Raw genomic sequence first — 23,961 nt, 5'->3', positions numbered from 1 at the left:
ACACCTTCTACACACAGCCTGAAGGTCATTTTAGCCAATATTTTTTATAACTTTGTGCATTAAACAAAGTGTGTGTACATTCACACAATTCATTTATGTTTCATATACACCTTATACACACAGCCTGAAGGTCATGTAATACAATATTTTTAATAACTTTGTGTATTAAACAAAGTTTGTGTACATTGAGCCATCAAAAAACAAAGGTTTCACTATCTCACTCTCACTCAAAAAAGTCCGTATTTCGGAATATTTGGATATGGGATACTCAACCTGTATAAGTAAATATATATTAGAGTCTTTACAGCAGTCTCAAAACTTTAAGGAAAAATGTTCTATGCATAAGTTATTGGGCAGGCAATTAGTATCTTTCCCAAATGTATAGTTAAGTATCTTGCATACCAGTTAATATTAATTTCCATCCAAATAAATATTCCACTCACTCAAAATGTATACTTAGTAGACAACAGGGGCATATTAAAGTGCAAGAGGGCCCGCGTGCATCGTGCTCCCCTACTCTGAGCAGCAAGGCCCTCTAGCCTGCATCTTAACTTGTGCAGACAAGTGGTCTCTCCTCCTCCCTGTGCCATCTTCCAATATTTGGGATGATGGCACATGCACACAAGAGAGTAAAGGCTCTGGCATAGTGCCAGAGTCTTAGCTTTCATTGTGCAGTGCCATCTTCCTGAAGATGTCACAGGGAAGAAGGCACTATGGAGGAGGAGGGACACGTTTGCCGACCACAAGGTAAGCAGTAGCTAGTCTATAATGGGTGCAAGGTGTGCAATGTACACTGAACCCTGGGTCCAGGGGGGCCCACACAGCACGCCCTGCACCCATTTCCTGAATATTTACCCTTCCAGGAAAATGGTGCATTTTCCCAGCATTTTACCCATGCACAGTTGGAAAATCGCCGCAAAAATTGGGGTGCTATTCCCTGGAGACCTGTGCATGCGCATTGGATTCTGATAAAGCGCATAGTGACCCCAGTGCTCATCGTCCCACTGCAGTGCTAGCTAAAAAGCAGGTGTCCCAGATGGAGACTGTACACGGGGCCCCACTTATCTTACTACATACCTGGAGGCAAGTATACTCTGGGTGCAGGGCTTGTGGCGCAGTGCCCCCCTGGTTTCGGGGCCTGTGCGCTCCGCACACACTAGATCCATTATAAATTTGTCTATCAGTAGCAAGCATGTTAGGACATCCATCTCAGCTCTGGACATAAGGGTCAAATTCCATGATAAAAATAGAAGCAGGGATTGCCTCTTACCTCCCAGCTGCTGGGACTCCCTAGAATGCAGTCTTTGGGGGGTATCCAATTAGCCACTGTTAATTAGCACGGCTAACTGTCCAGCTGGGGGTTATCCAATTAGCCATGATAAGCCAGTACGAGCCACGGCTTATCAGGGATTTTGTTTCACCTGCCTCAGGTGAAACAACCTGTGTGTTTTCGGGAGAGAATGTATTTGTTTTACAGATGACCGAATTGGATAGCCTGTAAAAAAAAATGATATTATATATATATATATATATATATATATGTGTGTGTGTGTGTGTGTATGTCACAACGGGAAAAATCGTCCGTTTTTCACACCTGATGTTTCTTCACCTCTAATTGGATACACCCTTAGGGAGGTTTCTTTTTGTAAATTTACGCTACACCTGTTAGGTGGGACAGTAGCGGGCTAATGTTATGCATACAAGCAGCCAAACTCATTTATGCACCTTCTATTAATCTGCCTCTTCCTCAAAAGATCAGCTTCCCTCTCCAGGGCCTTTTTTATAGCGCCGTATATTGCGCGCCTGTTTCAGCTCCATATTTATCAGGAAACAGAAGATGTCACTGTGTTCAACTTCTGTGTTTCCAAAACTAGACACGACCATGAGACAGACAGGGCAAGAATGCTTTCATTATGGTAGACTGATCACAATTTCATGGAATACGCAGAAGATCACAGTGAAACAACTTGAAAGAGCTGAACTGTCTAGAAAGCTTTAAAAATGTAATTAGACTCAGCTGAAGGCGGGATTAACAACAGGACATGTACTGGGGAGCCCCCACACATAGCTATATCACTAGCGTAGGGGGGAGTGTGTCATATGTGAACACGAGTTGCTGTGTGGCATAATGTGAACTGGGGCCACTACCGTTTAACACATTTGTGGTGCTGGGAGTATTTACACATTCTACTTTTTAATAACATCACCAGCATATCATATTGACAATTCTATTGGTTGGGGCCCCCATAAACACTGAGCCGGATCTGAGAGACATGACACACCTGTCAGTCATGCTCACTTGGTAAAGTAACTCCACTGCAACGCAACCTCCTGCAGATGATAAAAAAGAGCATTGTGGACATATATTTAGTAGGCAGTTATTTCAGGTTTGTTATTCACTAACATACATTACCTTTCTATGCATTAAAGTCAAATGGAATACTTCCCAATGGGAATAAGGGATGATTTAGGTTATATTATCAATCCACTATGAAAGTTGGAGCTCTCACACAAAAACTGGACATGTAGATGGTTGTTGTTTACTTATTCTTAAATATTGTCTTGGGCTAAATATGTATGTGTGCATTTGAATATAAAAGTGAACTTATACGTTCATGAATGTAAATTTAAAAAAAATACTGCATTATTTAAATATTGTGGCCATTTATTATGACGAGACATATGACAAGAGAAGCAGACTATGGGGAATGCAATAATGGCCAATTTACAAGGCTCCAAAAAGCTGTAGCCGATTGTAACCTACAGGCTATGCTACAGTACATCAACTTGGTTTAAGAAGAGTGATAATTCTCTGGTAACTAACGCATGCACATACAGTACATGATCCATTGCCTTTGCATTTAACAAGCCAGGATGTAAATCAATAGAACTTTTTCTTTTTGCAAGGATGTGCTTGATTGTGTCCCTGCAAGTAAATTATAGTAAATTATCCCGACAAATCAATTCTTGTTGCCACAATATGCTTCAAAAGGAAATTATACTTATCAGGGCAAAAGTGCAGGGCATAATAAATAGACTTCATAACTCCAGTATCCATTACAGTTGCTGCTTTAGGTTTGTCTTGTCTAAAGGCACTGCTTCAGATGGGAGGCACTGCTTCACCATCTAAGGCATCCCCAGAACTAGTGCTGACCCCGCTTGCTAACTTGTACCACACATCATATTGTCAGTGACGATGAAACAAGTATTGAGGATTACCTCTTACAGGTTACTCGGTTTACCATGTAACCCAAATTGTATGATATATCATCTCTCCCAACTTTGGAGGTTCTGGCAGTGGGACGGGAGGAGTGGCTGTGGCACAATGAGGATGTAACCATGTCAGTGACTTTTGTCCATCACTTATACTGCGTGATGTGTAGGTACCTGCCACCTCCCTACTCACCTCTGAATCGGGAAGGACGTTCTCATTGCGGGACAATCTTCGAACATTACAAAAAACCCCAAATTAGACATGTTTTTATTCAGTTCAATTCTGCAGGGCAAGGAGATAGCAGGGTTTCATATTTTTTATACTGCGTAAGTACATAACCTGTATAATCTTTGCAAGTTATTTTGTAGTTGTACATAGTTAAAATAATAGCAAATGTATATAGTAGTTCAGTTGTAGGGGTTAGCCACTTAGAGGAAAGCACCCTCTTTAGTATAATGGTATCTCTATTACTCCTATCAATGCAAACTCTCCAGCAGCTCATGTCTGAGAACTTGAAGGGTGCGAGGGGATATGATGTATTTGGGGAAGTAGTAAATAAATGCTGGATTTGTCCCTGGTTGGACAACAATATTATCTATAAAGTGGTTGAAGGTGAAATATTTCAGTGAAATAATTTATTTTGCTAGATATTCTTGCTGAATACGTGCAGGGAGAAGGGGTCATTCAGGTGTAGCTGGAAATGCTATCACTGCAGCTTCCTTGGAAGCAGCAGTGATAGCGCTGTATGGTGATGCAGCAGGAGATGCCTATTACATGCAGCTGTCTCCTGCTGCAGTAGTGATCTGACCTGCATCCTAGAACACAGCATTGGATCTCTCAGTCATCATTGTGCAGCTTACGGCACCTAACAAGATCCCTACGACAGAGATCCCTGACCTCATCCCAGACTCTAAACGGCGGTGATACATCTCTGTATAAACAAACTGAGACCGTCGTTGGCCCATCCCTGTCCCCCAGACAGCAGCAGCCTGTATATCACTGACAGTCTGCTGACGCTCTGCGTCCTATGTTGCAGGACCCATTCACCCACAGTATGGGTCCTGCACATGCGCAAAGTGACAAAAATCGGTATTTTGCACCGATGAACGCACCTCCGACCACATCTGAATCAGGCCTTGAATTTGCTAAGGGTCATTTTCATGGCTAGTGGTCTTTTGCACGGAATAGGAAAACACACAGGGGCATATTCAATTGGCAACTTAATTTTTGTGGTAAAAACTACCATGGACCTCCTGAGCAATTTTTCATTACTGCTGGTATAAGTGCTCCTGATACCCGCAGTATTCAACTGGAAAATATGTCTGCGAGATTTTTAGCGCAAAAAAATAAACAAGTGTTGGCACTACCTCTGTGATGCACGGGCTCAGCCCCAGAGTCCTTAGTGTAAGCAATCCATCAGACTGATCTCTCCATATGCACAGCTATGCAAATCCCTCAGTTCTGTCTACATACCCTCACTAATTATAATCTTGGTGTTAACGCCATGTTGGCACCAGTATGCAAGTGAAGATTGACCTGATTTGCATACAACTATGAATTGCCCTTAGATTCATGCACATGGCTACGGAGCATGCACAGTGAAAAAATATATACTAAAAAACACAAGATCTATCCTCAAAGTTAATTACATGCAACACTGCATCAGACACAAAAGTACATGTGTCAGCGTCTATTGGCGGTTTCCCATTAATTGCAATCTCTTTCCCTTATGTGCTTCCGTTCGGCTGAATGTGCAAGGACTGCAGTGCATCTGTACTCTCAGTAATACCCATTGGTGCGTCCTTATACACCACCATCAGTTGCACCTTTGAAACTTGCACTGGACTTATGGCAGGTGCAGTTTCTCCGCCTGACCACGGTCTCATATGCCTGCGTCTGTGGACACTGCCACTTGCATAATGCGCTCGCTGAACTGACCATTTATGCATGCACTACTAGCCACTTTGCAGGATGCCCATAATTTTTCACAACATTTGTTACCCTCTGACTCGAAAACAACAGCACCTTTGTGCATACACAATGTGTAACATGTGCCATAGGGTTTTCAGGAATTTTGGTGCATGTTAGATTGCAAACAACCGCTCTACTACAGTATGTGAATATTGCATGCAACACAGAATCAGGCTTTAAATCTTCAATGAGGCAAATTAATAAAGTTCAATGCATAACCAAAAAATGAGTTCATGATGTGCCATAAATAACAAATAATGAGCAAAAAACATTTTCTTAGAGATTGCAGACAACTGGCAGATTCAGTGAAGTTGCCTGCATTTCTTATAAAGATTTCAGAATGTAAAAGTGAGTCCGTCATCCCCCTTGTCAGTGGCCCTTAGTATTTATAGCCTGTAGTATACGTTCCATCTGCAGCTATCTGTAACATTCTAATTACTGGGGAACCGGAGTGCAGACTGTGTTACAGGACTATGGGCCTAATTCAGACCTGATCGCTCGCTAGCTATTTTTTGCAGCGCTGCGATCAGATAGTCATCACCTATAGGGGAGTGTATTTTTGCTTTGCAAGTGTGCGATCGCATGTGCAGCCGAGCACTACAAAAAAGTTTTGTGCAGTTTCTGAGCAGCCCAGGACTTACTCAGCCGCTGCGATCACTTCAACCTGTCCAGGACCGGAATTGACATCAGACACCCGCCCTGCAAACGCTTGGACACGCCTGCGTTTTTCCAAACACTCCCAGAAAACAGTCAGTTGACACCCACAAAAGCCTTCTTCCTGTCACTCTCCTTGCGATCGGCTGTGCGAATGGATTCTTCGTAAAAACCCATCGCACAGCAAATATCCGCTTTGTACCCATGCGACACGCTTGCACATTGCGGTGCATACGCAGTTCTGACCTGATCGCAGCGCAGCAAAAAAATCTAGCGTGTGATCAGGTCTTTCTATACACTGAGGGTTTAGTTGGAGTCATTTCTCCAGTTCTAATCATAGTTACTTAGAACATATGCATGGGACTCGCGGCTCCTAAAGTAGCAACACCTCTCCACAGCTGACTTGAACCTCCAAATAGCTCTTAAATTCAATAGTTTATATTTATAGTAAATTATGGCACACCAGCTCAATCAGAGGCGGATTGGCCACAGGGTTTACAGGGAAGATTCCCGGTGGGCCGACACACCCGTGGGACCTGTTTTGTTTGAGGACATTTGGTCCTTTTTATAGACATAATGAATAAGAAAAAGGACAAACTGTAATGGGGGAATCATGAAACAGGAGGCCTTCTCATGCTTTCACATTTATATGAGACACAAAGCAGCTTAACGTGACTCACCAAATCCTTACATTGGAAACCGCATATGCCACACAGTATGATCCATTTGAACTCCCCTGTGGTGTGATGCTTGTTCTGTATCCGGCATACCCTGCCTTTACACCGATAGCATAATCCATGGCGGAATCTCACTGTGTGTAATATTGGAGCTCCTCCATGCTTCCCTCTGTCACTGAGTATATTACTGATCAGCACCAAACTTCCAGCCCGAGCACTTATATGTCATTTACACCAGATAGTCAGTGCAATATTTCTCATGGCTTCATTAAACTGTCATGCTTTTGCTTTTTTTTTGTTCAGCATCCAGCTCCTTACAGAAATTAGTTTTTATTTAAAGCAAATGCATAAAAGTATAGCTAAAGTGACTGTATGAATAGGAATGGAAAGTACAGCACTTACAGGAATGACTAGTTCATGTCAATATATAATTGCCTATATCAGGTATACATGTCTATAGATGTATTAAGGAGGGAAGGCAAACACTAAAGTACAGGTACAGTACTGTACTTAAACCAGACTAAATAGAGAGTGGAGGTTTCCCTTTAAGGCAGTGAGTAAAATCACTGTTGCCAAACACTGTGGGTGATGGATGTACAAGTCAGCAGTCCACATCATCAAGTCTAAGGTGAACTGTCCTGTGTAAAGTGCAGTGCTCTGTGTTTATTTGGGTGTCTGATGGAGCTGATATCACACACTACAGAGGTACAAAGTCTAGTCTTGTGTGAAAGGAAGCAAAGTTCAGGCTCTTCTGCCAGGGCTCACACTGGAGCAGCATTCAGAGCCTGCTCTAGGGTCCCCCTAGTGGTGTTATGCATAATCACACACATGGCTTACAGTGACTAAATGCTGAGTAAGATTGCAAAATGAAAACTGATGCTCTGTGAAATGGGATGTTCACTTTCACAAGTGCAGTACATTTATTCACATTTGTAAAAGATGCAAAATTTAGAGGTGTTAAAGTGTATGTGCCTATGATAAGTATTTGATTACATTAGTGCGGGGGGTTGTTGTAACAGTATTTGTGTCATCTTGGACCTGCGCTCCGCAGTACCACAATTTGAGATGTCATGATGCAGTGTCCTATATGTTCCGCAGCACATGCAAGTAAGCACCTTGCGTAGCAAGCTAAGAGACAGCGGGGGTCATTCCGAGTTGATTGCTAGCTGCCGTTGTTCGCAGCGCAGCGATAAGTGTAAAAAATGGCTAATCTGCACATGCTTAGGCACCGCAATGCGCACGCGCGTCGTATGGGTACAAAGTCCATTGTGGTTTTGCACTGGTTCTAGCGATGATTCCAATCGCACAGACTGACCGTTTTCAGGGAGTGCTTAGAAAAACGCAGGCGTGGCTGGGCGTTCGCTGGGTGGGTGTGTGACGTCAAAAGCCGTCCCTCCGTTGTTAGAATCAACGCACAGGATAAGTAACTACAGGGCTGGTCTTGTTTTGCACAAAATATGTTTGCAGGCGCTCTGCTGCACAGGCGTTCGCACTTCTGCAAAGCAAAAATACACTCCCCAGTGGGCGTCGACTGCATTTGCACGGCTGCTAAAAACTGCTAGTGAGCGGTCAATTCGGAATGACCCCCAGTAAATCCACTGTATGACCTTATATCAAAATACTTGTAATATGTATAATAATGGAATAATACACCTAAAATAACTATAGTTTGATATTATTTTCCCATAATTAAGGCCATCACATATAACAGAAGTAGCAGGAATAAGATCCCATAACAATCTTTGTAGAAGGACCCTCCCTTGTACAGAATCCTACATCATTAATTCTAACACTTTTCTTTATTATTAACAATGGTTTTATTTTATTTTACTCCAATACATTTTAATAAATAATATCTCAAGGTTCTGGATTGGACAGGATCTTCAGGGCTAAAATCTCCTTGGCATGCCTGAGTAATTGATGACATTATTGCATGCCACAATTTATTACCAGTTATTTATATAGTGCACACATATTCCGCAGCACTGGTGTTATCAGCTAGCCCTACTTATTGTTAAATAAACACATGAAATCCTTTGAGCTTGTTTCCTTTACTTAAGTATTAAAGCCGAACCACTGTGTCCTTTAAATATATTGAAAGAAATTCTAGTACTCTTTTGAAATGTCTTGTTAAACTGATTTTAATCAGCAACAAGGGTTTTTCATGGTGTTTTGGTATGAATCATACAACTACCTGCAGGATTTCTGTATGTTGCTCTATTTGCCTAGCAATAAACATAAATTGCTGAATTTTCTTGCGTAAACCTCACACTTTCTGGTATACATTTACATAATTGAGCTACTAAATTAGCATGCTCATATTCTTTAAAAATACGCAATCAGTGCACTCTTGTGGCAAATCAGTGGTATTACAATAATAAACTGTGCTTGTAACATGTCAATTGCCATTGTTCAAATCGTATTCAGTTTCATAATGTTATGGGTTGAATGCATTTTATATAGAATATATATATTTTTAGGCCTCTCGATAGATAGATACACACACACACACACACACACACACACGAAACCTTCTAATCTATTTAATACTTAAGTGTAACACTTGTCCCTGAAGATTACGCTCACATAACAAACTTATTCCGATGCGCCATTAATTGAAAGTTTAGGTAATAACAGCCTTGGGAGGGATCCTGTTTGCTTTGAATCATACCCATGCAGACCACATTTGCAAGTTCCACATTGTTGAACAGGTTCATGGCCACTACATGACAGGGTTGTGCTTATCAATTTTGAAGTGTTAGGTTTTCCTCAAGAACCCTCCTCTTCTCCTAAAAGATTATTGAACTGGCGCATGGAACAGTACCCTCCAATTGGGACTGGCCTGACAAAATTGAGACAGTTGGCAGGTATGTATACCTGACTGTTAAATAATGGTCTATAGTTTTGCTTTAAAAAGACAAAATACATATTCGCTTTACTTTAGACATTAACATTTATTTCCATCCATTAAGTCATTTCTTTTTTAGCCACTTGCACCCCCCTTCCCCCCCTCACGCACCTCCCCCCTCCCCCCCCCCCCCCCCCCCTTTTTTTTTTTTTTTTTTTAACAAAGCAGCAGAACTTTTTTGATAATGACAGAGACAATCTGGTGTAGTGGTGGCACAGGTGAGACCTCCTGAAACTGCAAGGGTCCATGTCTTACAACATTTATACTAATTAGGAGAGGCCTAGTGACTCTACAATTTCGGTGCACATATTCTGTAAATTTCTCTTTTATTTTTTATTTAAATGTATTTATTTCAACATGTTTATTTTGATACACAAAGCCAAAGACCCCAAAAACGTAACAGAATTTATTAATGGTGTGCTACAACAGCAGCTTGCTTGTGTACACAGAAGTTAGAGCCTTTGTGAAAACCAATAAACCACTAATGATTCTTTTTTCTGCCATGTAGGTTAAGTTGCCCTTTCCAATTGATCAAATCACAGATCTTCCACGCAATGATTTTCAGATGATGATAAAGATGCACAAGCTGACCTCTGAACAGTTGGAATTTATTCACGATGTCCGGCGCCGAAGCAAAAACAGGATAGCTGCCCAGCGCTGCCGTAAGAGGAAACTTGACTGTATACAGAACTTAGAATGTGAAATACATAAGCTGGTGAGTACAGTCTGCTACCTAGCTGTGATGTGGTGGAGGGTGAGAGCAAGCAAGGGCTTCGTGATGATATAATTAGGTACTGTATGCCAGCAAATACATACGCTATTGGCCTTAATAGCTGTCACTAGAATAATATTCTGTGAGAACATCACATTTATAGGAAGGAATTCAGTAAGCCCTGAAAATGTAATGGGTGCAAGAAATATGGGTAGCCTTGAGTTTTTTTGCGCTTTTTCACTTCGGGCTATTCTATTGCAGACCGTTTTTGTGCACGTTAAATTTTCTGTTTTTGTGCGTTAACACATAGATTCCGTGATAAGTTCATGAACCTACGTGTTAACACTGCTGGATTCGCAGAAAAATCCTTAATCTGTCAACTTTCCTTTATCTGCTTTCTTGCAAACTAGTTTCAAAACAGTTCAATGTTATTTGATAAAAAGATTTGATAAATACACTCTAAATACTCTATTATCACTCAAATTAAACATGTAGTTTATAGGTATTTAAGATTCTCCATTTTCTACAAAGAAATATTCTGAAATTCCTCTATAATGTACATCATCTAATACAACCATGACCACATCCAAATCCCTCTTTTTCTTCATCTTCTTGTTCGGAAACTATTCCAACTCAGCATATATCCCAATTCAAATCAATAAAGAGATCAAAAAGAGTTTGGACTCAAGCACATTTCAATCCTTTATTTAATAATAATAATAACAACTCATGCTGCATATATTCTCTGGTTGACATATAATACAGCCCTCCAGGCAGTGGCACAACCAGCTTTGGACATGATGGGGAGCGAACATGGTAAAATAGGCTCCTCAGGCTCACGTGTTTCCAACTACAGTAGGTGCACCAAGTCAGAGATGCAAAGTCATGTGGCTAGTAACCAGTGACGTGCTGGGTGCCATTTCTGTAGGTGGGCTGTATACTAGAATATTGACATACATTCACTACTAATTGAACCTACATATATTTTTGGGGAATTTACATTCAAGGGAACAAACGTATCATCCTTATGTTTATATAATATGTACTATTTATATTTCATAAGCATAGTAAAAACTCGCTACTTTTGAGACTTAGGGACTCATTTATCAAGCCTTGGAGAGTGATGAATAGCATGGTGATACAATGCCAGCCAATCAGCTCATAACTATCATGTTCCAGGCTGGGTTTGAAAAATGACTGTTAAGAGCTGATTGGTTGGTACTTTATCACCGTGCGATTTATCACTCTCCAAGGCTTGATAAATCTGGGCCTTAATGTTAGTATAATACAACTGATTGTTTTTGTAAGAATTGTTTATATGGAAATGAATTCCAAGTTTGTAGCTCTCTACAAGTGTACAAATGAAGAATGATTTTTGTTCTTTTGTATCCTTTTGATTGGTACTGTAGGTGTCAAAATACTAGTAAATGTGCTGTAAGGAAAATGGGTGTGCTAGAGGTGAAGGACACACTAGTCTCAGCTGCTTGAACCCAAGGGGAATGTGACACCACATTACAGCAGGCTACTGAACTAAAATCATTTACCACACTGACTAATTTAGTGACGATATTACTGTATATGCTGTAGTGATTCCATTTAGGAGAGATAACTGGAACAATTCTTGTAACTTGCTGTTACCGGGGATGACAGTCTAAAGCAGTGTACACACTAGTACGATGTGCGCCCCATGCAATACTGTATGCAATTTCCCAACATACGATATTGGGCATGCACACTATACAATGAAACAATAAGATAAGATGACATTATATCTTATGGGGCTGAAGTTGTTTTTAAGGGAGCACAAGCAGAAGAAGGAGGGTCCAGGATGATGTCAACGCCCTAAAATCGTATGGTTGTATGTACAACAAGACAGCATGCAGGTCAGATGTTGGATGTCCACGGGAGCGCGCATCATATGATAAATCGTGTGTACACACTATGCGATATTGTGTGCAATATTTCATAGTGTGTATGCAGCACCACAGTGCCACAAATATTGAATTTTCACTGTAAAGCTAAGTTTTAGAATGTAAACTATTCCAACACATTTTCTAATCTGCGGAATCAGGAATCCGTAAGCAAACAATGCAAATTTCATCTATGTGAGGTAATTTGCAACTCAATTGCAATAAGTTTATAACAAAGGGGTTTAATGGTTCAGGCGATGGGTTTCAGCTATGTGAGAAACCATGAATTAATGCGTTGTCCTTCATTTTAGGTGTGTGAAAAGGAAAAGTTGTTATCGGAGAGGAACCAGCTGAAGGCATGCATGGGGGAGCTACTGGACAACTTCTCTTGTCTGTCCCAGGAAGTGTGTAGGGATATCCAGAGCCCTGAGCAGATCCAAGCTCTGCACAGGTACTGCCCTGTTTTGAGGCCTCTGGATCTACCCAATGCGGCTGCATTTAACCCTTTACCAGCAAGAGGAGAGCAAAGTCTTGTCACTGCTCAGGATGCAGGGGAAAACATGCAGTGCTGCAATGAGCAATCCCCAATACAACATGGAGGTCACACAATTCCTAACAACATACCAGACAATTGTATCGCAAGAAGAGGGCTGGAGGGATCTGACCACGGTACTTACTCAGAGAGGCAAACTTGTTTGGAACAGAACAGCCAAACAGTAACAGTTGATTTCTGTCAGGAAATGACCGAGAAATGTACAACGGATGAGCAACCTAGGAAAGATTTCTCCTAGTAATGTCTGATGGTGTCCATATATATGGCCAAGCAGAAGTCACCAGTCAGCCTTTGGCTGCCACTGCCTCCAGAAAACATTATTGGTGCACACTACAGCAGTCTTAGCAGCAATACTGTTTTATAAGTATTTCCCTCCTCTCTGAAAGCAGGAGATCCCTTCACGATGGTGCTATACCTTGCTCAGGCAAGGAATTATACAGTGTCTACACTGTCCTCCTTGCGTTCTATTTTATTTGTTAATGTATTCTAACTTCAGATCTTAACAGGGATGGACTTAACATCCATGACGACCCAACAGCAGCTTATATTCTCAGTGACCCATGTCACAAAAACCTATCTCAGGAATTTCCTTGGAATGTTCATTTGTTTTTCATTGAAGACCGCTAATCAAGGTTTTATAGGTAAAGTGTATGTAGGTTCTTTATCCATATGCAAAAAGTCCACGCATCCCTCAATTTTCACACCCTAAAACTGGAAGTCTTCTGTTTTCTATTGTATACGCAAGATACAACATTCCTATTTATGTCATTGATGCCACACAGACTGCTTATTATCTATTTTTCCTCAGTCTGACACTATCAGCTAGTTATTTATTAACCACCGTATGGACACCTTCTCTAGTTTTCTTCTCCACAGATGTTTTAGAGCAGTACAGCTGCAGTTTCCATTCAATCAAGAAGTTTCTTTGTAGATTTTTCTTTCTTACACAGACTGTACAATTTGCCCTTGTACCATGCACTGAGCTTTGCTATTGTGTGTAAATGTAACATGACTACATATGCATTATTTGTTTGTAAAACAAAGAAAACAAAAAAAGAAAGAAAATACTCAGGAGATTAGGATGTACAGTAGGAACATTTTCTTGCCAAATATTACATTTACCATATAGTGTAAAACTTCAAAATGATTAATCCCTCTTCAATCCTGGTAACATAATATCTGTTCTCAAAATAATGAACTTTTGATTTCTGTGGGTGATCGTTGTGTAAGAAACACATTAGGAATCAGGATTAAAATGCTGACAAAGGGAGTACGCTGCAGTCCATCAAACCAATGAAAATCATTTACCTCATAAAAAAGTGCAGGAATTCTGAAACATGTTTTTAACCCATACATTTTAACCTAGTATTTTATATTATTGTTTCCCGGTTTCCCTAGGTGATTTTCTTAATAACATGGTCACAAGTAACACTGTGACTTGCCTGTATTGCTGTTGTCCCAAAACGTATATAATGGATTGCATGCTCTGTTGCTGTTATTTGGAAGATGAAAACTTTAAAAAACTTAGTTGACTGTTGCTTGAATGGTTGCTATGAAAATGCAACTCTAGGCAGCTCAGACGTATATTAAAATGTATTTTTGACCCTGCAGTACAATGTATGCAACATACTGTGCTGCAGTAAGCTCTCAGTTGATTATGCTTGTTATTTTCTAAATTTCTATTATGTTCCCACTGCTTTTGCTTTACTTGTAACATAAAGTGAATAGGAAATTATTCTCCTCCAGTGTACTTAAAACAAAGACATTTGCAAGTTCTTACCATAAATATAAAGTGAGTTTGTATTGAGGGTACTTTCATATTGCTACCCCAACATCAGGGTAACGAGTGTACCTTAGCAGGCTAGTTTATTAAAGGTTGTGCCATCTTGCTATTATAATGTGTAAGTATTTAGCACATTTTCATAAACCATTCTGGAGATCCATGTATTATGGAAGAAATGTATCTCCTGAATACTAAATAGTTAACATATTAACAGAATGAAATTAGGAAAAAACTAAATTGTCAACAATCTTAAATTGTTTATAAATTAAGTGCGATTTGTTAGGGGTCATTCAAAGTAGTGTTTTTTTTTAAAGGCTGCGTTACAGTAAGTCTAGCCATAAAAATCGCATTTTAAGAAATAAACCCCTAACGCATGTACTTTTTTCTTCTAGCGATCTTAAAACAACATGTAATATTTCAGCCCAGAATATTAAACCTTATAAATATGTAGTTAAAATATTCCACCCTATGCCATGCTGCTGCGGTATGCTGATTAAAAAATGCAAATGATTAGGGGCTGTAAGAAAAACAAACTAGATAACATAAAAGATGCATTTGTTTGAAAATATTTTAAATGCTCAATTTTTTTTTGTATTTGCTCAATGGATATTTAAAAGTCAGTGCAAAGTAATACTAGTTCTCCTTTATTTAGGAACGAATGGGCCTATTTCTGAAACACTTTTGTTTCCCGATATATCTCAGGCAGCAGGGGGTGTTTAACACAGGTCAAATCCATGTACCCCTGAAAACCATCATGCCTATGGTCTTGTAGGCGAACAGTGAAATTTGGCTCTGATAGTGAACAGCATCTTCCAATGGAAAGAGCTGTTGGGAGTGCGAAAAGAGATCTCTTCAGATATATTCTCTTCCTCTGGCTTTTTCGTGTGTGTATGTGCCACCCAAGGTAGCGCATGTGCAGGAACACTGTTAGAACAGGACCATGGTGTGTCATCTTTTACCCCTGCAGCTAGTGGCAAAGGTAAAGGTTTTATCAGTCATTGGGACAGTTGTACTGGCATAAATATATTTGTAATTTCCATGAAAGCACATCCTTTTTTACACACATACTGGCATTAAAAGAGGTTATCAGGACAGAAATGATCATTAATAGCGCACTATTCAGCTAGATACATGGAGGCATCCATTTTGTGGTTTCACCCAATATGTGTTCCCTTGGATCATTAGGGACCTGTGACATTATATGTGCATTTTACTTAACCTATTTAGTATCATTTATAAAAATAAATGTATATTTTCATATAGAAGCACTTTTAAGCTTAGTTATATGTCTAAGTTTAATGTTTCCTACTTTTCCTGTACATGATATCACTTTAAAATAGTCCCCTCCATTTTGGCTTAACAGCAACCTTGGTTCTCACACATTGGGCGGTATTCAATTGTTTGGCTATCTAATAGCCAGAAAAAAACAGCCACCCAACCTACTTTTCAAACAATTGAATTCCCACCATTGTGTTCACAGTATCAAAAGAAAAGTATTTCAAATAAAAAATTTGAATGTATAAAGAGATGAATGCACCATAAAGCCACATTAATCCAATGTATTTTGTACTTCGCTGGAGGAGGTGTGTTCTTATGTGCTAAGTAATTTGGTTTAGTTTATACCTCTGTACAGCAAGTATACAATCACTCCAAATCCCAGTGGTGCACCTAACACCCCATATTTAACTTCAGTACAGTGGTTCCCAAACTGGGTGCTATGGCCCTCTGGTGTGCCTCGGGTCCCTTGCAGAGGTGCCCTGGTTGGGTGGTCCAGGATCAATTCTAATTATTTATATTCAATGTCATCGGCAAAACCAGTGCTTGTGGCTTCCAATGATAAAATATGTGGACAAACAGATGAACTTTCATCAGTAGTTTTAATAATAAAGCTAACCGCAGCTTGGATACAATTAGGTATTTAGCAATATAGAGAGACACAATAGGAACAAATACTAAAATAAATCAGGAATATAAATAATAATGGGAATAAACAAGAGGGAAGTTATCCATATGCAAAGGGACAATTACAGCACATGAGGGCTCATAGAAAGACAGACACTTAAATACCAAAAGGAAACCTAAAACCAATCCAACAGTATATCATTTGCAGGTCCATGACCCATATGTCATTGTGGAGCCACAGTTCCGACGGCAGTACTCAAAGATGGCCATAATGTAGAGTTATACTTGGACCACAACCTCCACTTAATTTTAGGAGTAGTTGGAGCAGGATATTTAAACCCCAGAGTCTCCATATCACTTTTTTGCACGTATGTAATAATCTTAGAATTTTCCTGGGGATTAGGATTTTTCCAGTAAGAATATGGCCTGTCACGTATCAACAGTGTGGTTGGAGAGAGGATGGATAGTGGTGCAGTAAGCTCATTTCAGATTTTAATGGGAGCATGACCCATATGACATGAAAGATGAGAACAAAAAGAGAAGAGTACCCACCTCACCACAATTCCTCCAACAGAGATGAAAAGCTAATATACAAATAAATAAATAAATATATATACTGCATATATATTTCTCAGTAAGACACTTTTGGTCTACGGTTGCAAAAGTTTGGGAACCGCTGCTTTAGTATATAGATGTTGTCTTAAATGGTATGCATAACCTTCCTGCAGTGTATCCATTTTGTGGCTAAAGTTATTTAGCCAATTATCATTGAATTAAGAACTAGTGATGTCAGTATGCGACAAGGCGCCTTCTCAAGACTTTTTAGGTTTAGCCCATAAGGCATCTGCCTCTACTCAGCAGCTACACTTTAAAAATAGTGGGGTCTATTTGTGGAGAAGTGAGCCAGTTGAGAAGTTGCCCATGGCAACCAATCAGCTACTTTGTGTAATTTTATAGTATGTAAATTATAAATGTTACTTCAATGCAGATTGTTTGCCATGGGCAACTTCCCAAATGGCTCACTTCTCTACACTTTTCACTGCTTCATGAATAGACCCCAGTATTTGTATTTTAGATTGTGCATTATAATTGCAATTTGGATGAGATACTTACCTAGAGATTGGACAATGAACTGCTAAAGGCCGTGGTTTCCAAACTTTTTTGAATCACGGCGCCCTAAAATATCATATTTTTTTTCACGGCACCCCTAGTCCAAAAATTTCTTATTGAGAAGTTTAGAAAGAAATATTACATTAAGTAGATTGCATTTATATGTCATCCTTAGGGTCAGTTGTGTGGTGAGGGACAAGATTTGCTTCTATTTGGCCACATATTTTATGACTGGCAGCCACCAGCACTGGTTTTGCCTATTATATTGACCATGAATAATTTGAATTGGTCCTGGACCACCAATCCAGGGCACCCCTGCAAGTGTCCCGAGGCACCCCAGGGAGCCACGGCACACAGTTTGGGAACCTCTGGCTAAAGGTGTTCATTTGCCACTTTGTGAGAACACCTCAGCAAGGAGGGACTATGTAAAATCCCTCCTACTTGAAGCCCTATGAAAAAATACTCTTTACAAAGTACTAGCTCCCGTGAGATTTAGCATATACAGTAGCACACATATCTTAAGTGCTGATAAGTCTATCTACTACACATATATATGAATATTGGTGTTGCTTTCTTTATATTTTTCTACTTTTGGTTGCAATAGTATAAAGCCTGCACCATCTATTAATGAAAGGTTAAAACTGGTTATAAAGACTATATGAATTTCATAGGGCTTGTATGCTGAAATGGGGAAAACTTGTGTGTTCATGTGTTTACAATAAATTGTGCTATTACAAATACAGCATATAGTACACGTAGTGTGCTTTAGCGCATTTTAAATTTGACAGTGTAGTCCCGGAACAAGCCCATAAGAATCCTCTAAATAACAGCCTACATTATAATGTCACCCATAAAGTTGTAGTATTTGCAAATGTTCATGTACTATGCTGCATCGCCTGAGCCACATGTAGCTGGAATTAGCGTGACCCTCTTTCTAACATCAAGCCTTAAAGTTCCGTTTATTGTTCTGCCTCACATTTTAATCCAGAAGATAACTGGCTCATTGCATTAAATACTGAGGATACTGTTACAAGGCCATGGGGGTTAGGTAGATGATTTTTAATTTGTAAATCTTGGGATATTTTACAATTTAATATCAGATGTCAATAAATACATATACACATTCATTTTCTAAACTTTGACATGTACTGTGATACTCACTCCCACTGCAGTTATTGTGGTGTACACTTTATGCCTTTGAAAGTGTGTGTGTCTGTTGTATTAAAGCAGTGTGTCATTTAGCCCTGCATATTTTGTTATATTAGGTACTGACTTTTTTAGTGTGGATTGTTACTTCTTTAAACTGATCAGTAACCAGTTTTAGTAAAGAAGCATTGTACCTGCCGTTATCTCCTGGCAGTGTATTGTGTGTTTTGCTAATTTATCTCACACTAGCATTGGGTGTAATGCTGCTTATAATACTTTTTTATTATTTTCTTTCTGTACATAATTTCTGAAAGCTGTATACATAAGATCAGATAGAATATACCAGTACTAAGTACTAATACCTTCATTAAATGAGAACCAATAATAACGTTATGAACACTTGGCCAATGTTAGATGGTGAGACTGGAAGCTGGAGAGAGCATGCACCCTCAGTGTGCTTCATTATGTTAGTTTTACCCTTTTCATTATTGGTTTATAAGAAACGTGCGATCCTTTCTACGCTGCCTATCATATTATTGGTTATTTTTAGTCAGCCTTCACATCAGCTTTCATCTTTATATGTATTATGAAGCATGTCCGTGTTGTAACCGGCGCATGTACATCATTCTCATTTGTGTATCTATATTTCTGTTTACAAATTAGTTTGTCTTATTATTTGATAAGTAATAATAACCTGATTTATCATGTCTTTGTGATTTATCAGGATTTTTATAGCCTTGCTTTGGATCCTATCTGAAAACTCTTGGTTTCATTGCTCCTTCCTTTTCTAAACATTTCATTATATTTAGCTACTCTTATACAGAACACATTGTGAGGGGAATATCAGTAGACTGAAATGGTGATTATACCTGTACACTGTCATGTACCGTGATGTGTACAGATGTAGCCACGCTCATCTTACCCACAGCATGGCCGCACCTGCACACGTGCTGTTCCAAGCCACGGGTGTGCTTTAGTACGCCAAGCTGCGACTAGGTATGCCGTCCATTCATTCCTAAGGCCGTTCACGAGCGTGTCATAGTCGCGGGCACTCTAGTCATGCCTTCTTTGCTGTTGATAAGACGTACGGTGGCAAAGGTGACCTTGTCTACATCTGTATATCTGCTGTATACTATCTCTGTGTTCCACTATTCCTCGCCTCTCACTTGACACATTTCTATATTGCGGTTTGCTAAATAAATGTATTTAAATGTACTTGCATATAGAACTACCACTGCTGAGCCAGTATAAATAGACATATATACATTTACTAATGTATGCTGACATCGGTTGGCTACAAGTCATTTAACTAGTCATTAATATAATTTGCAGGTGGTATGGCTTGATGAAGCGATTAGGGGATTGTACATTATAACTACTTACAAATATGGCTTCCTTAATGCCACGTCACTGCTCCGAAGGGACATATCTTAAAACAAACTGTGTTACTGTTCAAGCTACTGATGAAGCCTGTACAAAGCAAAACATACTGTATTCAGCTGTATTAAACATTCAAGCGGTTTACAGTGTTTTGGTGGACAGAGCTGCTAAAATATGTCTCTTGTCAAGTTGTTCTAAATATAAAATAAATTGTACAGTATATACAGAGATGATGATAAAACAAAAGCCATAAAACTATATGAGTATGTTACTAGGTAACAAGGAGGTCTGCTCATCTGCTTCACAGTCAGCAACAGGCCACTAGAGGTACTGCAAGGAGTGTGCTTAATAATGCATTCTAATCAATTAATATAGTTTCAATACAGAACATACAACATACATGTGTCAAAAGTTCTGCGGATATGTTTACCAGCAAAATGATCATCTGATTCACTAACCAAATATTTGTGTTAAAAGGAAATGATCCTTTGTTATTTTACAGTAAAGAAACTTGCTGAAAGGTTCACTGACACATTATTAGCCATTGTGGTAACTTACTGAGATTCATACTGCATACTGTACTCTGTATAATAACAGATGTGCCAGTGCGGCCTCCTTTCTTTATATATACTATCAGCATAGCTTAAAGAGCAAGTAAAGCCACGATTTGCAAAAATATTTGTCAAAGGCTGTATAACTGCGTACAACCAAGCTCTCCGTATATCTCCCGCAGCAGGTTGATATATTATTAGGAGGTGTTTGTCTAAATAAATATGCAATGGGCCAAATGTAATGCATGCTTTACATCAGCGGTCGCAAATCCCTGATCCGCCGATCAGAAACACTGATCAGCTGCCACTGATGATCATCAGAGAATTCTGCATGCTAAAAATCCCCAATTGGCCAATCCCAATAATTTTTTCGTTAGAATTGGCAAATTCGGGAAATCTAACCCGGGTGTTGGAAGAACAGGGATTTGAGGCAATCCATCTCAGATGTTTGAGCTCCATAATAGCTTGTGAGTTGCGCCAAATGCTGGGATTTCTGTGATTAAATGATCAGGGGTTTTTTCAAGGAAAACAATTGCTGCGTTAATATCACAACTCAATTTCCAAAATCTCAGCACTGCTCCAGGCTATTACATTTGTCCCCTACAGAATGAGAGTTTTAGCTTCTAGACGTGTATAAGATCGGGACACTGACCTAAAGATTGGGAGGGGTTGTGTGTAGTTAAGTGGGAAAGTCATACTTATTTGTAAACACAGCTAGAGTGAAATGTCAGTTTATCATGGAAAATGTATTTTACCTTCATGGTTTTGTCTTTTAAACTGAGCATTAACATTAGGAGTTTCAGTGCCATAGTGCAGCCATATTGTTATTTGCCAAGTTGACAATGCACGTGCTCATAGCTGCCTGGGTATTGATCTAAAGACAGCCCATGGGCATTTCATAGTTCTGTGTAATTGCAGTATTTTCACAATATGAATGGGCATTACTTGCAGTGTAGTAGCAATTCGAGATACATTTATGTATATTTCTGTTATTTGTTTTTAATCTTTGCTGTATGCTTCAGCCCAGACATTTCTCTGAGGGCTCCAAATTGTCCTCATAGTAATTCCATGCAACTTGCTAAAAGAGAAATATTATTTCCTAGTTACATAGGGAGTGAGCCATGGCTTTTCCATGTAACGTTCTTGGCCCCCCTTCTATAGTAACATATCAACTGTCCCCACCTCTGTAAGTAACACATTTACCCCCCTTACCTTTATTATAATAAATTCCTGCACCTCCCCTGTAGTACTACATGCCTTTACACCACCACTCCCCTGCAACACATTCACCCTACCACTTTGGGTAAACCGCCCTGGAGTAATACATACTCCCATATCATCACATTTCCCTGTCTGTAGCAATGCAATCTTAACCCACTCCACCCCCATCAAAACATACTGTATGAACGTCTCTTCCAACCTTCCCTCCCAGTACCAACACATTCTGCACATTTTCTTACCTATCCTCCTGAGCAGGGGCTTAGTCTCTCTTGTGAAAATAAGCTTCCGAGTAGTACAAGGACAGGCTGGCAGCGAATCAGGGAATGATAATTCTCTGCTAGACTGACTTCACTGACGAATGGCCTGGTCTTGTTGTGGCTGCCACAGTGAGACTCTATTTACATTCGCTGTGCAGTTATCATTAGCTGTTTCCAGCATGAACTTCTGAGTGTCACCTTCCCACATAATAATAATAATAATATTACAAATAATATTAACATTTAAAATTAGGCTGTGACCATAAATAAAAATGGAAGTGTAATTTTTTTTTTTTTTTTAAATATTGATGAAAAGAAGTTTCTAGCCACATGATGGCGTCAGGAGAAGGCTAGCTGCTCAGCAATATATGACATATGGCATGATGTCATATATTGCTGAAAAGAAGTTTCTAACCACATGATGGCGTCAGGAGAAGGCTAGCTGCTCAGCAATATATGACATATGGCATGATGTCATATATTGCTGAAAAGAAGTTTCTAACCACATGATGGCGTCAGGAGAAGGCTAGCTGCTCAGCAATATATGACATATGGCATGATGTCATATATTGCTGAAAAGAAGTTTCTAACCACATGATGGCGTCAGGAGAAGGCTAGCTGCTCAGCAATATATGACATATGGCATGATGTCATATATTGCTGAAAAGAAGTTTCTAACCACATGATGGCGTCAGGAGAAGGCTAGCTGCTCAGCAATATATGACATATGGCATGATGTCATATATTGCTGAAAAGAAGTTTCTAACCACATGATGGCGTCAGGGGAAGGCTAGCTGCTCAGACCATGCTCCAAATGGCATTATGTAATCTATTTTGGCAACCAAAATAGGCTAGTCATGAAGACTATATTGCAAAATTTGATGGGTTCTGGAAATGTAAAAATAAAAATTGAAAGCACCAATCTATTATATCTGCTTTGTCATTAACTCTTCCTACTGTACATGATTTTGGACAACCATGCTGACCATCTAAGCACTTTACAAAAAAATATTTATTAATTGGATAGATAATATGCATTGTAAAGCTATAAATAAGCACTTAAATAAGCTTAAATGATTCTGCAATAAATAAGTGATATCTCCCATAATGTAGGAGTATAAATGAAACATAATCCAACATATATTTCAATTTAATTGTGTGTCTGAGAGACTTTTCATTTCTATAAAACAGTACTGCGTAGAATTAATGAAACCATTATCTATATAAATTGGCGATTAGAGGATTTTTGCGTTGTTAGTATAGGTCCATCTTTTCATTACTGTTTTACTAATATCCTTTTACATTTTGTCAAAGCCACAGAAACTGAGTTTAAATTCAGTACACTGTTTTATATTTCATTTGGACTGCCATTTTTATGTTATGGTTTGTTGTGATTGCATCACATTAAATAAAACTTATTGCAGTGTAAAAAAAAAAAAAAGGTAATTTGTATGGCTCATAGCCAGATACCTTAAATGTTTGTATTTATGTTTATTATGGACTACGCTGATATATATATATATATATATATATATATATATATATATATAGATATATATAGATATATATAGATATATATAAGATGATCCATATATTACGTTTTGCACTGTGTCCTGGTATGTAAATACAAAATAACAGATTATGAAAAATGAAGAAAAATTTAATTTTCTTTGACAATGGGATGAAAAAAGTAGGTTCCTTCCTGGAGAGAAGTAACACTTTAAGTGCAGACCTACTTAAACAGAGAGAAGGCAGCCATTTTGTGATACTCAGTATTCATGGGAATTCAGTTGCAATCATTGACTTACTGATGTCACTGGGTCCTACTAAATTAATAAGCTCTATTTAAAATGGCTGGCTCCACTATGTACAGGAGATGGATACATTTGTACTCTGTGTCATACTGACAGTGAATTCATATTGTACAAGGAGAGTCTATTATTAAACCTTGAATTACTTTCACTAGTTATTCTATGAATAACCTTGATAGTCTATCCCTGAGCTCACAGGGG

The 23,961-nt window shown here is 39.1% G+C and overlaps 1 protein-coding gene across 2 annotated transcripts in view; it reads left to right on the top strand.

The window, feature by feature from the left end:
- Positions 1-23,454, top strand: part of BACH2 (BTB domain and CNC homolog 2) — a 486,829-nt gene extending 463,375 nt beyond the window's left edge. The window contains exons 6-7 of one of the 2 annotated variants that reach the window (XM_063916991.1): positions 9,990-10,139; positions 12,358-23,454. In XM_063916991.1, the coding sequence (XP_063773061.1) occupies positions 9,990-10,139; positions 12,358-12,837 (630 nt within the window). In that variant the 3' untranslated portion in view covers positions 12,838-23,454. Of the gene's footprint in view, positions 1-9,932; positions 10,140-12,357 lie in introns of both variants that reach the window. The other variant, XM_063916990.1, reaches the window with a different exon arrangement.
- The last annotated feature ends 507 nt before the right edge of the window (positions 23,455-23,961 follow it).

The sequence above is a fragment of the Pseudophryne corroboree genome, chromosome 4 (assembly GCF_028390025.1).
Source record: "Pseudophryne corroboree isolate aPseCor3 chromosome 4, aPseCor3.hap2, whole genome shotgun sequence".
Lineage (NCBI taxonomy): Eukaryota > Metazoa > Chordata > Amphibia > Anura > Myobatrachidae > Pseudophryne > Pseudophryne corroboree.
This window is presented reverse-complemented; position numbering and strand designations above follow the sequence as displayed.